The sequence below is a fragment of the Melanostigma gelatinosum genome, assembly GCF_949748355.1.
Source record: "Melanostigma gelatinosum genome assembly, chromosome: 6".
Classification (NCBI taxonomy): Eukaryota; Metazoa; Chordata; class Actinopteri; order Perciformes; family Zoarcidae; genus Melanostigma; species Melanostigma gelatinosum.
In genome coordinates, this window is record NC_136639.1 from 2513500 (window position 1) to 2525775 (window position 12276).

Genomic DNA, 12276 nt, shown 5'->3' on the forward strand with positions numbered 1-12276 from the left:
CAACCACTGACGTCAATGAATGTTATATAACACTTTACTACTTGTATAATCCACTCAGTTTTAAGTGTTTGTTTACATATAATCTCCACAATGAAAGAATGCAATAGTGGTCACAATATAATTTAAATGTACTGAAATAGAAAGAGACATCTTTACTAAATTGCTTGTTGTGTCAGTAACAACTAACTCAGTTTAATAAGTAGACATTTTTGAATTAGCAAAGGTATTAGTCTCCACATAATCACTCGTTTTAAGCAAAGAATTTTAAGACTAGCGGCGTTTGTTGTAGTTAATTTAATTTGCATTTATTAAACTCTTATTCCATGTAGTGAATTCACCTGTGTTATGGTAAATCCAACTCCAAAATCCTTCTCACTGTGTGATAGATAGATAGCTTAAAAGACAAACAAACCCAACGTCTCTGAGCTCCGTCGTCTCTACCCACGCAGACCGAGACGTGTTTTGTACAGAGTCACAGAACTCTGTTACATGTAACAGAAAGACATCGGAGACGCAGCATTACAAGAAGTTGCATTTATTTTGCATCAAAATGGTCCATTAAAACAAGACTAAAAGCCATTCTTTACAAAAGAAATGAATCTTAATACCTGGATCGATCCGACATCGTGTGGAACCCTTCAGCATTAATTAAAGTGCATTTGAAGTCGCCCATCTTCATAAAGTAGAAATGTTGTGAAAGGAAAACTGTGTAATCTTCCGTGAGTTGAACAAACATTAGCCCTTAAACCTGAGGTGAGCATTAAGACATTTATACCGTGAAAAGAAAAATAGGGCAAAAAAAAACATCTACACACAACAGATATAATCTGAAACTTGAAATATATTTTTCAGTGTCTCCAACAGAGCCATAGGGACTCTAGTACAAACTCCAAACTAGCTTAACACCTCAGAGAACCTCTTTTAGTGTTTCATAGCCACGTGTTAATAAGGCTGTTACCTGGTGTTCGCCCCCCCCCCCCCCACCTGAATACAACAAGAACTGCATTTCTTTAAATCAAATCACACGTTTGGCTCTTCAGACGGGAAACATTCAGCGTTGAACCTCCTCTCTGTCCGACAGTCAGAATAATAAATACAGGACGGGTGGAAATAAATACTCAGACAATCATCCCGTCATCCATTCGTTCAAGTCGAAGAGAAATCAAACTCACGTGTGCAAAAGTCCTCTCGTATTAGGAACACAATCATCTCTTCTTACAGGCAGAACTGTTAATAAAACGTATTTAGTATTAACGCTTTATCTGCTGTGTAAAGAAAAGTATGAACGAGTTGTGCAACACGATTGCTGCTTAAAAAAAACAAACAAAACAAAAACAAACAAAACAAAACACTCACTTGAATGTCGAACAAACGTGACGGCAAAACAGAACGTTTACTCAGGCACCAAAACGACAAGCGCAAAAACACTTGGTCCTCGATTTACGGTACATACATCTCTCACTTCCCTCGTGTTTGCTGTTGTTTCATCTCAACTTCTTTAAAAAAAAAAAAAAAAAAAAAAAAAAAAAAAAAAACTTAAATAGCAGCAGTCACACTCTCAACAAGCTGAGCTCACAGAGTTCATATCCTCCACCTTTCAGTGTCCTTTCTCGTGTTTCCTCAGCTGACATTCACAGAATGAGATCGCGCCACGGACACCCCCCCCCCCCCCCCCCCAGAGGGGGGCCCCTAACAGTCCCTGGGACTCCCTAGCATGAGCCCTGGGAGAGGGGGGGGTTGGGAATTGAAGACAATTACAGTCGGGTTGAGTTTCAGCGTGATTTGACTCCCAGATGAGTCTTCAGGCGCTCGTACACCACGTAGCTGATGCTGACGGCCGGGATGACTTTGAGGAAGTTGGGGCCCAGGCCCCTGTAGAGCCCCGTCGGGCCCTCGGACTGCAGGATCTGCCTGAAGAGACCCGACATCGTCACCTGCTGACTGCCCTCGATCGCAGCTGTAAAGATTAAAAATAATACAAAAAGGTTAAACTTAGTGTGAGAAATATTAACGTGAAAACACAAACATGAGAAGATTAGGAGCTCCCTTGTTTCTCCCGACTCGAAAGATCGACAGAAAATCTATTATTTTGAGATGTTTCAGTCATATGGAATCTTTTAAGCAATCTTTTAGGGTTTTGAACGTTTGCTGACATCACAAAATGTCAGCGTCACAATGGATTGTGGGGTATTGTGATTGTGCGTTTACTGATTCATAAAGCAAACAATCACTCACTTGAATCTATATATAATTGGCAGATTAATCTCCCCGACTACGTGTTCATTGCAACGTCTTAGTTAAATATAGTCAGGTCAATAAGGACAATGACTCATGCGTCTCCTGGTATGAACGTCCCTCCCGTTACCACAGAACCATGAAAACAGGCGTGGCCCTTTAAGAAGCCTTTTAACTCTACTTCCTCTCGCATCATCAGGGCATATGAACAGCGAGGACATTAAAAGCATTCCATCGTAGCGCAGTATATTTCAGGCTCACCTTGTGCTTGCATGCGGGTGCGGACCAGAGCCAGAGGGTAACTGGCGAGCTGACCACAGGTGCTGGACACGGTGCCGCAGGCCAGCAGGACCACCACGCCCGGGTCGGTGCCGTTGATGCCGTACTGCTGCAGGTAGCTGTTCTTCAGCGTCTGAAGGACAACAAGAAGATGAGAATACTGAGTATTATTAAAGCTAATGAAGATAAAGTAGAAACCCACTGAGGTCTCATTAGATAACCGTGTGTCATAGTGCTCACTGCTCACCTCGTACACCGCCAGGTCGATGCCTGCGTAGGGGATGATGCCCAACATGTTGGGGACGTAGCCTTTATAAAACGCTCCAAGTCCTTCTCTCCTGAATATCTGCTTGGCACAGTCGGAGATACCGGAGAACTGACCGGTCGTCCTCAGAGCGAGGCGGGTTTTCAGGACCTGGGGGACAGAAAAAAAATTAATAAAAATTCTTAAGTCTTGAGAACTCATTTAAAAACCTTTCCCGAGTCCCTTTTAATGTAGAAAGCAGAGGAAGTTGAGCTGATAATCACCTCCATGGGGTAGATGGTGCTCTGGGCGATCACACCGGCCAGAGATCCAGCTACAAATCTCTCCATGACGCCCAGAGTCCCCCTTTCACTGCCGATTAATTGCTTAATCTGCAGAAAAGAAAATGCATTAATACACAAAAACGTTAAAAAAGCACCACGAATTATACATCCGAGTTACAGAAACGCGTCGCCGGTCGTACCTGCTCGTAGGCCATGAACTTGAGGGCCGTCTCGGGGGCGATTTTGATGACGTTCACTCCGTTTCCTCGCCACAACGACCTCATACCGCCTTCCTTGATCATCTGCATCATCCCCGTCATGATGCACATGTTGTTGGTTCTGGTTCCGTACACCTGGAGGAGGAACGAGTCGTCGATTAGATACGGTCATTCAACTTTTGACTTGCTTTACCGGCTGGTGAGATAATGAAGATGGTCGTTGAAATCAGGCTCAAGATTTGACCCTTCAACTCCAAAAAGACTAGGCCATCTAGATTAGTTTAATTAAATAACCAACGTTTACATTTCCCAATCGATCGGGGCTCAAAGTTCACATTCCACAGCGGCTGACGCACGTCGGGGACGTTGACACAGATGCTGGATCTGCTCGGTTAGACCTTCGTCCCCCTGATGACGCCGGGTGTGACAACCCGATGCGTGCGGTCATTGCTCGACGGAGTGGCCTGGTTTAGACTGTTAATCAGCACCCCCCCACTCACTGTTAAACATCAACTTATTTAACTCTGTTTGGAGCAACTACTTTCAAGTTTCTTCTCCATTGTGCACCTGCAGATATGAAAGAAGCTTAATTGATCCCTCAAGGATGCAACATTTGATTTGTGGTGTTTAAATCTCTTTATTTGATTTTAGGGTTGGGTCTGTTTCAGCTTGATGTACGTCACGGCTACACAGCCGACAACTGGGTCAAATCCCCCACAAGCTGATGATGATTCTCTACTGTAAGTTAAGAGTTTCCACAAGTTCCCTCGCACGCTGTCCAGTTCCCAAACTCCCCCAAAGACCTGGAAACTCAAGCCATACTTTCCCCAGACTTCAGAAGTTTAAACTGATTTTGGTCGTCTTACCTGAATCATGACTTTGAGACGGTCCAGTGGAGCGGTGCAGGTCCTGGAAACGACTCCGGCTCCTCCACCCGCGACCAGATGCCTCCACCACATCCCGGTCTGCTTCTCCTCCACTGTGAAGTCATCAGGCACCATCAGGTTGTCACCCACATCGAATATCTGGCAAGAAGAGCGAGAGAAACATGAATTATTGGGTCACGAGCACATCGTGAGAAACGCACAATAAACTCATGGCGGAAGAAGAACTGGTGTGCTTTCCTGTGCAGAGACACTAGAGGAGGTCGACGTCATGTGGACAACTTCTAGAAGATGTTTTAATTTGTCTCCCGCCGCTGGCATTTAGAGCTCTAAAAACGTCTGCACATTGTTGGCAGCACACGGCAGCCACAGCAACGGTCGACCGCATGACTGTCACTGAGCTCCGGGTGCGTTTTCACACAAACCGCAGGCGGAGGTCAAGATTTAAACGGACTTCAGTGGACACACGGTACTGCTTTGAAATCTGAGTCGTTGATGTTAAAGAGGCTCCAGAGGCAACAGAAGACAGAACGATCGAGGTCAAGAGCAGAATGCAGACATGGATACGTCTGACGCTGCAGCTCTGGATCTCTGGTCTCCTTTAACCGGAGTCTCAACTGTAGTTTACAGACAGATATTCATAATTAAAATCACTGAATGACAATCTTCTGTCTATTTAATATGTTTCAGCTTGTTTTAACGTTCATTCAGGCCGTTCTAGCTTTGATTCTTCACCATAAGATAATTTGATTAAAACCTCTTTATTCTTATGATCACGGGGCACCTGGTAGGGCCACTGAACCTGTGGTTGCACAGCTCATTCAACATTTGATTTTGTGCAAACTAAAACGACCCCTTCAGCTACTGTTTCATCAGTATTTTTGCTGCGTTCCACTCGGCCTCCAGCTCTATTCTTAGCTCCGGTTCAGAGCTCGTCAAGAGTCTCCTCGAGGCTGCTGGACAGCCGTGACATGAAACATCACGAGATCATGCCGTCCTCCTGCAGGAGCACATGCATTGCATCACATTGTGTTGATGGAACCTTTCAGGGAATTTACTCTTGGGTCGACCCGTTTGTTCGCCACACAAGAAGGTGCAACACCCTCTGTACTTTGATTAGTGCCCGCCTGAGTGATAACATTATTGGATGCCCCGATACAGTTATCGGTACGTGAAAGAAAATTGATGAAACACCATCATACGATAACAATAAGTGGAATTTTCCAGTTCTTTCCACATTAGTTTTGTCACAAGAAGTTAAACTGATGATTCAGATCGTCCCCGTTTGGGTTGCGATAGTGAAAGAGCACCAATGGTCCAGCTCAGCCGTCTCTACATCTGTATGTTTGGTGGTTTGGGTGCAGAACTCACCGTGGAGTGCTTCCAGTAGAGGATGATCTCAGGAATGTTCTCGGTCTTCTCCTCCATGGGGTAGTTGCTCCAGTTGCTACTGCTGATCGTTATCATTCCATTCTTATCCATGCTTTAAAAAAAGAGGAACAAACTAAAGTGAGATATTGAGCTCCTCAACTCAACAACAGAGTCTGCGGCAGATTAAATGGATGAATTTACCTCTGAAGGGCTTTCTCCGCATGCTGCGGGGAAATATGCACGCCGAGGTCCTGAAGAGACTGCATGAACTCTTTAGGATCAACGTGACCTTAAAAAGGGAAAAAGACAGGTTGTAAGAAAACAAAAGTCTCTCACACTGTAGGTGAAGTACCGACAGAGATGAAACATCAGGTTCACATCGTACCTGCATTCCTCCTGTTGAGGCTTTTCACCACAAGCTTCAGGTCCTTCTCATAGTCCTGCAGATAGTGAACAAACTCCTCAAAGGCCAGCTGGGCGGCAGAGTTCTTTTCTTCTCTTTTTAGGGTTTTCTGCCCGAAAAAAAACAAACACCGGAAATTAGACATGGTGCGTTAATATAAGACAACAGAGGGGACGGAGTAAGAGTTTGAATAATGAGGGTGGCTGAGGGACAAAGAATTACAGTCTATTCATGCAAATGAGTGCGGTGATACATCTTTGACATAGTTTCAGAGAGAAACCACAGCAGCAGAGGTGTGCAGATGAGGCATCTGTGCTGATAAATAAATAAATAAATAATGGGAGGGGAGGAGGTAGTTAGCAAGCAACACCCTGATCTATCTTTGACCTCCACTGCAGGACGACCTGCCAACTGTTTTTAATCCAGTCTAAACTCAAACCTCCCCGAGCTAGAAACTAGACGAGGACACCAGCAGTCCAGAGCTGAAACCCGATCCAGCTGCACACGGAGCAGGCATATGACCGTCGCACTGCAATGATCGTCTGCAGGGCATTCTGCTCTCCCTGAAACAACCTGCACAAGTGCAGAAATGTAACTTACGGCACCGGCCAAAGGGGCACGGCAAGTCATAAATCTTAATTTATTGCTATTCCTGCACAAAGTGACACCATGAGTCCTGGTTTGTGTGATTGTTAAAGCCCCAGAGAGAGAACGTCACGTCTGTTGAGAACTGCTCTCTTTTTTGCTTGCAAGCAAATAAATTGACTATTACAACTTTGATCGTTCATCCAGACTCTGTTTCATTTGACATTGATAAGAAACACTTTACACTCTTCTCCCGACTATTCATAGAAATATTCCACAACATAATACGCCAACTAAAGTAGTCTCAACAAAACAATGAATGTTTACTTAATATCCCTGTATTGCCATCAGTTAGTGAACAAAAATGTGACAGCCGACCCGGCTCAGTGCAAGAACTGAAACTCCTGACGGCTCAGCGATAGGATAGAGTCCAATTGTTTTGCAGATCGCACATGAGTCACTAATAAGTGCAATATTTCAGCACAAAAATCAAGATTCAGTTCACCGGTTCTCCTCATGTGAAAGTAAAAATAAATAAACTTTATAAATCCCAAGAGGTGAACAGTAAATGCTAAAGCAGAAGAAGGCCTGTATATTTCAAAGGTACCTGGTCATTTTTTTAAATATTTGATGCCTAAATCTTTGGTCTTTCAGCACCTTTGCTCAGGTCTGATTATTTGCTTTCGTCTCATTTTTGGCACATTGGGCCACTGTATGAAAAGTGTTGTATCAATAAAGGTTGATTGACGTAATACAATCAAATGAAGAAGTGGTAGTCTGAAGCTATATAAACACATTACAATACTTTAAACAACAATTTTACAAATATAAAGAATAGTTTGTAATCCACGAAAAGTTTTAGTCACCTCACAAATTTCTAAAATAAATTTAAAAAAAATAAAATTGCGTTTTATGCTATTTTACTTCTTTCTTTTTTTTAACAGAAATTGCTAACTGTGAGATAAAGACTACATTTTAAGGAGACAGTTTCTCATGGCAGCAGATAGTGACATCAGCTACTGTTAAATTCACTGGCATAGCATAGCATGGCATAAATTCCTTTTTAGGGTGGATTTTCCCAGAATGAATGAAAAACTGTAGCTCGCGCCCATTTCAGCGAATTCAGTTAAAATTCATGGCAGTTACATCGGAAAGACTGGAGTAAATTACCTCTTTATGAAACGTAAGTTTGACATTGTATAGTACAATAGAAAAATAGGAAAGTTAACAAAATTAAAAAATTGTTCTCGTGGCGACTTTTTCTGGAAGCCGGTGAGCTTCAGCGGCCTAGTCGTAAAGGCTTTTCACATGCTAATCCTTCCGGCACCCAGAAAGAAAGGACAAAGTAATACGATTTAAAGAAGTATGTGACTAGTAATGACAAACAGACAGTGTGTTAACATATTAAGTAATAACAAGTATTTCCCCCCTCACCTTTCGCCATCTTTGGTAGGCTGAGAACTCTTGAGACGGCAGGAACACGCTGAGTTTGTTAAAGAGAGACTTCAGCTCAGACGGAAGCCCGTTAGACTCAAAGTATTCCACTTCAACCGGGTCTGCGTTGGACACCGGGAGGTAAAGGCACAGGCCGAGCATGTTTAGCTAATTTAAACTTAAAAGAAACAACAAATAAATAAACAGCACACACCGCGACGGTGATACTTCTTCCACGAAGGTAATACTGAAATGCCAGTACGGGGGAAAACGCCGGCTTCTAAAGAATTTCAAGAAGGTTCACGCCCCTTCCCGTAATAGCGCGGTCGCTTTACATCTTTGGCTGTCATTGCCGGCAGCGTTGACGTCATTTTACTACTGACCAATCGCCGAGGCCGCCCATTGATGGTATCGGCTGGGTCCCGCCCATACCAGTCTATGGACCCGCCTTCTTCTTTCGCAAGGGGCCGGAGAATGGTGAACCAATCCTGGCTCTCCTTTCATCCAGCGTGTGAAAGATTGACCAATCGCGTATCTTGTGTCATTGAAACTGGAGCAGAGGCGGTCACGAGGGCTGCTTGGCGGTTCAATTGCACAATTGCGTGATCTCCAAATATTTATATACATATATATTAGATATACACAGTATATATATATATAAATATATATATATATGATATATACAGGTATATAATACATATATATACCCAAATGAAAATATAAAAAAATACAAACAATAGAATATTATAGAAACATAAAATAGAATAAATATAACATTGTTATAATATTATTATAACTTTATTCCATCCAGTCCAAGTGCATGATCTACAGACCTAATACAAATTTTAATATAAAAAATGTAATATATTTTAAATATATATACACAAATAAAATATAAAAACATAAATAAAATAAATAGAAAAAAACTCTATAAACATATAAAATATAAAAATAAAACATTGTTATGATATTATCATAACGTTATTCCATTGTTACCCCCACAGCAGCTGAAATAATGATATGTACAATGATTCTGTCATAAAACAAACTACAAATAACACAAAACCAAGAATATGAAAAATGAAATGAACGTTTTAAACTTCTATTACTAAACTGAACACGTTAAACTGCTTCAGTCGCACAGGATGGAGAACATTGATTCACGTATCTATATGTTTATAACAGGCTGTTGGCTGCACGTCTCAGTTGGAACCAGTTTGGGTTCCTGGAGCAGAGATTGGAGTCACTGTTGATCAGCCTCCACAAGACGAGACCACAGCGTGATTTAATGATGAAGAGCCTGCTTTAGTTCAGTTCATAAGTTCACTGAACAAAGTGGAATCAATTCAATTGTTCATCCACCAATTGACTCACAGCAAACCTGGACATTTGGTGATCCAGGAGCAAATAAAACTCAGATAAGATAAGACATTTTGAGGAAATGTAGTTGTGGTCTTTGCATGAAAATATATGTTCCCTTAAATAGAGTCAGGAACATGGTCGTCTTTATGCGCCAATATTAACTATTTACATCAGTTTTATTGTTGTCCGTTTACATCAAAGTGTTTCGGTTTCATCGACTTACTTTTAATTTGACTTCTTTCCATCTGCATGCACCTCGTGAGTGAAGTTGTGCCTCAAACTCTCTATGAAAGTTGATTTGCAGCCAGATATCAAACATTATAAACAACTACATGACAACCAACATCAATCCTCTTCATGCTGGTTTACGTCTCTGTGGTTTAGTCTCACTTCACCACCTCCTGCACGTCATGTTTGATCGTATAACTCTTTCCTGAAACAGTTCAGCCCTGTTGCGTAATCTTATTGAGCCCCTGCTGAGCAGGCGCTGGATCGAAGCCGGTTCCAAAATAAACTCAGGACGAGCAGCAAGAGCCAAAGAAGGTTCTGAAGGAACGCCGAGAGCCGAACCCTCGAGGCTGTCAGCTGATCCTGTCACACACACACACACACACACACACACACACACACACACACACACACACACACACACACACACACACACACACACACACACACACACACACACACACACACACACACACACTCTCACACTCCTCTACATCAGACAGAGCAAAGTTCTGTGACTTCTTGTTATTGATGGAGATCAGCTGTTTTCTCTGAATATTTACATTTAAAGCTACTTTATACTTCTTAAACCACTTTTCAGAGGTTTTTAACTTCTCCGCATCTCAAGTTACTTTTGACATAAAGAAACATCAGATATTCTTATGTGATATTTATTGTAGTAGCCATTCCACACAGATTATTTTGATACTACAAGTACATTGACCTGATAATACTTCTGTACTTTCACCAAAGTAACTTACTTGACTAGAATACTTCTAAAAACTTGTACTTACGTGAAATACTTGAGTGAATGTATTGGATTCTTTTCCACTTCTCGTGTGTTTATTTTCTGAGTCGTGAGCTGCAGACATGTTGACATTGATTTCATCAGCTTTGCAGACGCAGCAGTTGACGAACACAAAGGTTTTAAAGTCCAGCGCTCAGAAAGACAACATGTTGCTGAAGCTGCTGCTGTTGAGTCGTGTGCGTCACCGAAGGTGAACCATCAACCTGCTGCCGTTGAGCAGCACTTTAACCTGCAGCACCAGACAAACAGTCTTCATGTGCAGGCGTCACACAGGTGAGCGGGGCTCATCAGAGACCTGTTGTGGTGCCTCTCAGGTGAAAACAGGTGCAGTCTCTCAGGTGTGTTCTGTGGTTGTTGTGACGGACAGTGAACGTCTCTGATCACCAATCACAGCATTTACAACCTCAGAGGCCTGATGTTGTGAAACACAAAGGACACGACGGACACCATGTACACCATATATCTATATATATATATATATATATATATATATATATAGATATATATATATATATATATATATATATAGATATAGATATAATACCATATATGTGTTGTTTTTAAGGACTTGTTTTGGACTGCAATACTTATTGGTACCAATCATAATGTGTCCATATCAGAGTATTGATGACAGTAATACTCACTAATATCTGGTCAGATCTTCTGATTTGATCAGTTTATGATACTTGAGTACTTTTTATTTTTTAGTTTCTGAAGATATTAACGTACATCAGTCATAGTCAGCTGTGATTTCAAAGAAAAATACAATAAAATAATAATAAAAATTCACCTGAATAAACTAAATACTTATCATGTTTATAATGTTCAAATTATTAAAATGTACTTTAGTAGTTTTTCGCTGTACTTTTACCGTCTTATAATAAAACAGAATAGAATAAATCTTTGTTGTTATTGTGATTAGAACAATAAAAAATAAATAAAATAAATAAAGAAGCCTACGTAAAAAAGTAAATAAACTCAACTTAACCATAAATAAAAGTCAATTGAATAAAAACTAAAATATATAAAGACTAGAGATACAAAATAATGCAAAAAAACAATTATTAAAGCTTAAAATATAAGGCTGTAATATTATTCCAAAATAAAAGTGACTTTAAAAAGACAGGTATTTAAATTTCCTGATGACACATCGCTGACTAATTAATTGATCAACTAACTGGATAAATCAGCACTGATCACCAAACAATAATAATCTAAAATAATCACATCAGTCTGACATTTTAATATTTTATATTCTGTAACAAAAGCTGTATCACGTCAAATATCAAGAGTTTTTCTTTTTTTTGTCCTAGGAAGCTAGAATTTACAAGGCGTCCTTGAAGGTAACATGAGTGAACTGTCAGATTGTTGCCACACGGTGTCGCTGTTTCACCGCGGAGTCTTCAGTTTGACTGGCAGTGAACGAGGCTCCACAGAGATGTGTGAAGTTAGCAAAGGTGAGCGAGTAAGAGACCGGAAGTTAAATCCAGCTACACTTTTCTGATATATTGTGTATATATTGTGATACATTTTTTAAAATGTAATCGGTTTTAAATTGTTTAAATGAATCCAGCATTATAACTCTAGATGTACTGAATATTTCTCTTTAATTTGACGATTTTGTTGGTATTCCAGTATGTTACCGTTTAAAAAGTAAAAAAAGGCTTTTAAGTTTTCTAAAAGTGAAATTAAACCATTTTAGTGATGTATTTAAAATGTATTTGTAAAGTCATATTAAGTCTATTTTATTTATCACATTTTCATTTTTAAATAGATTTAGGAATTAATAAAGATTTGCTGCTTTTATTCTGAAGAATAACAACCGGAAGTTACTCGATGTGTTTTGTCAGCTAGCTTGACGATACTCGCGCAAAGTTCCTCCTCTCGGTTACCGAGAAGAAACGGACGAGAACCGTCTTGTTTCCCGTCGTTGTCCGTCGT

The 12276-nt window shown here is 40.7% G+C and overlaps 1 protein-coding gene across 1 annotated transcript; it reads right to left on the reverse strand.

The window, feature by feature from the left end:
* Nucleotides 1-559: 559 nt before the first annotated feature.
* On the reverse strand, nucleotides 560-8168 carry slc25a25a (solute carrier family 25 member 25a). The gene is made up of 10 exons (XM_079270402.1): nucleotides 7938-8168; nucleotides 5901-6027; nucleotides 5717-5804; nucleotides 5516-5627; nucleotides 4127-4285; nucleotides 3243-3395; nucleotides 3043-3150; nucleotides 2762-2929; nucleotides 2497-2647; nucleotides 560-1957 (listed from the first exon to the last, which is right to left on the reverse strand). Exons 1-10 carry the CDS (start codon nucleotides 8097-8099, stop codon nucleotides 1773-1775), a joined length of 1413 nt encoding a protein of 470 aa, XP_079126528.1. The 5' UTR covers nucleotides 8100-8168; the 3' UTR covers nucleotides 560-1772.
* Between the last annotated feature and the right edge of the window lie 4108 nt (nucleotides 8169-12276).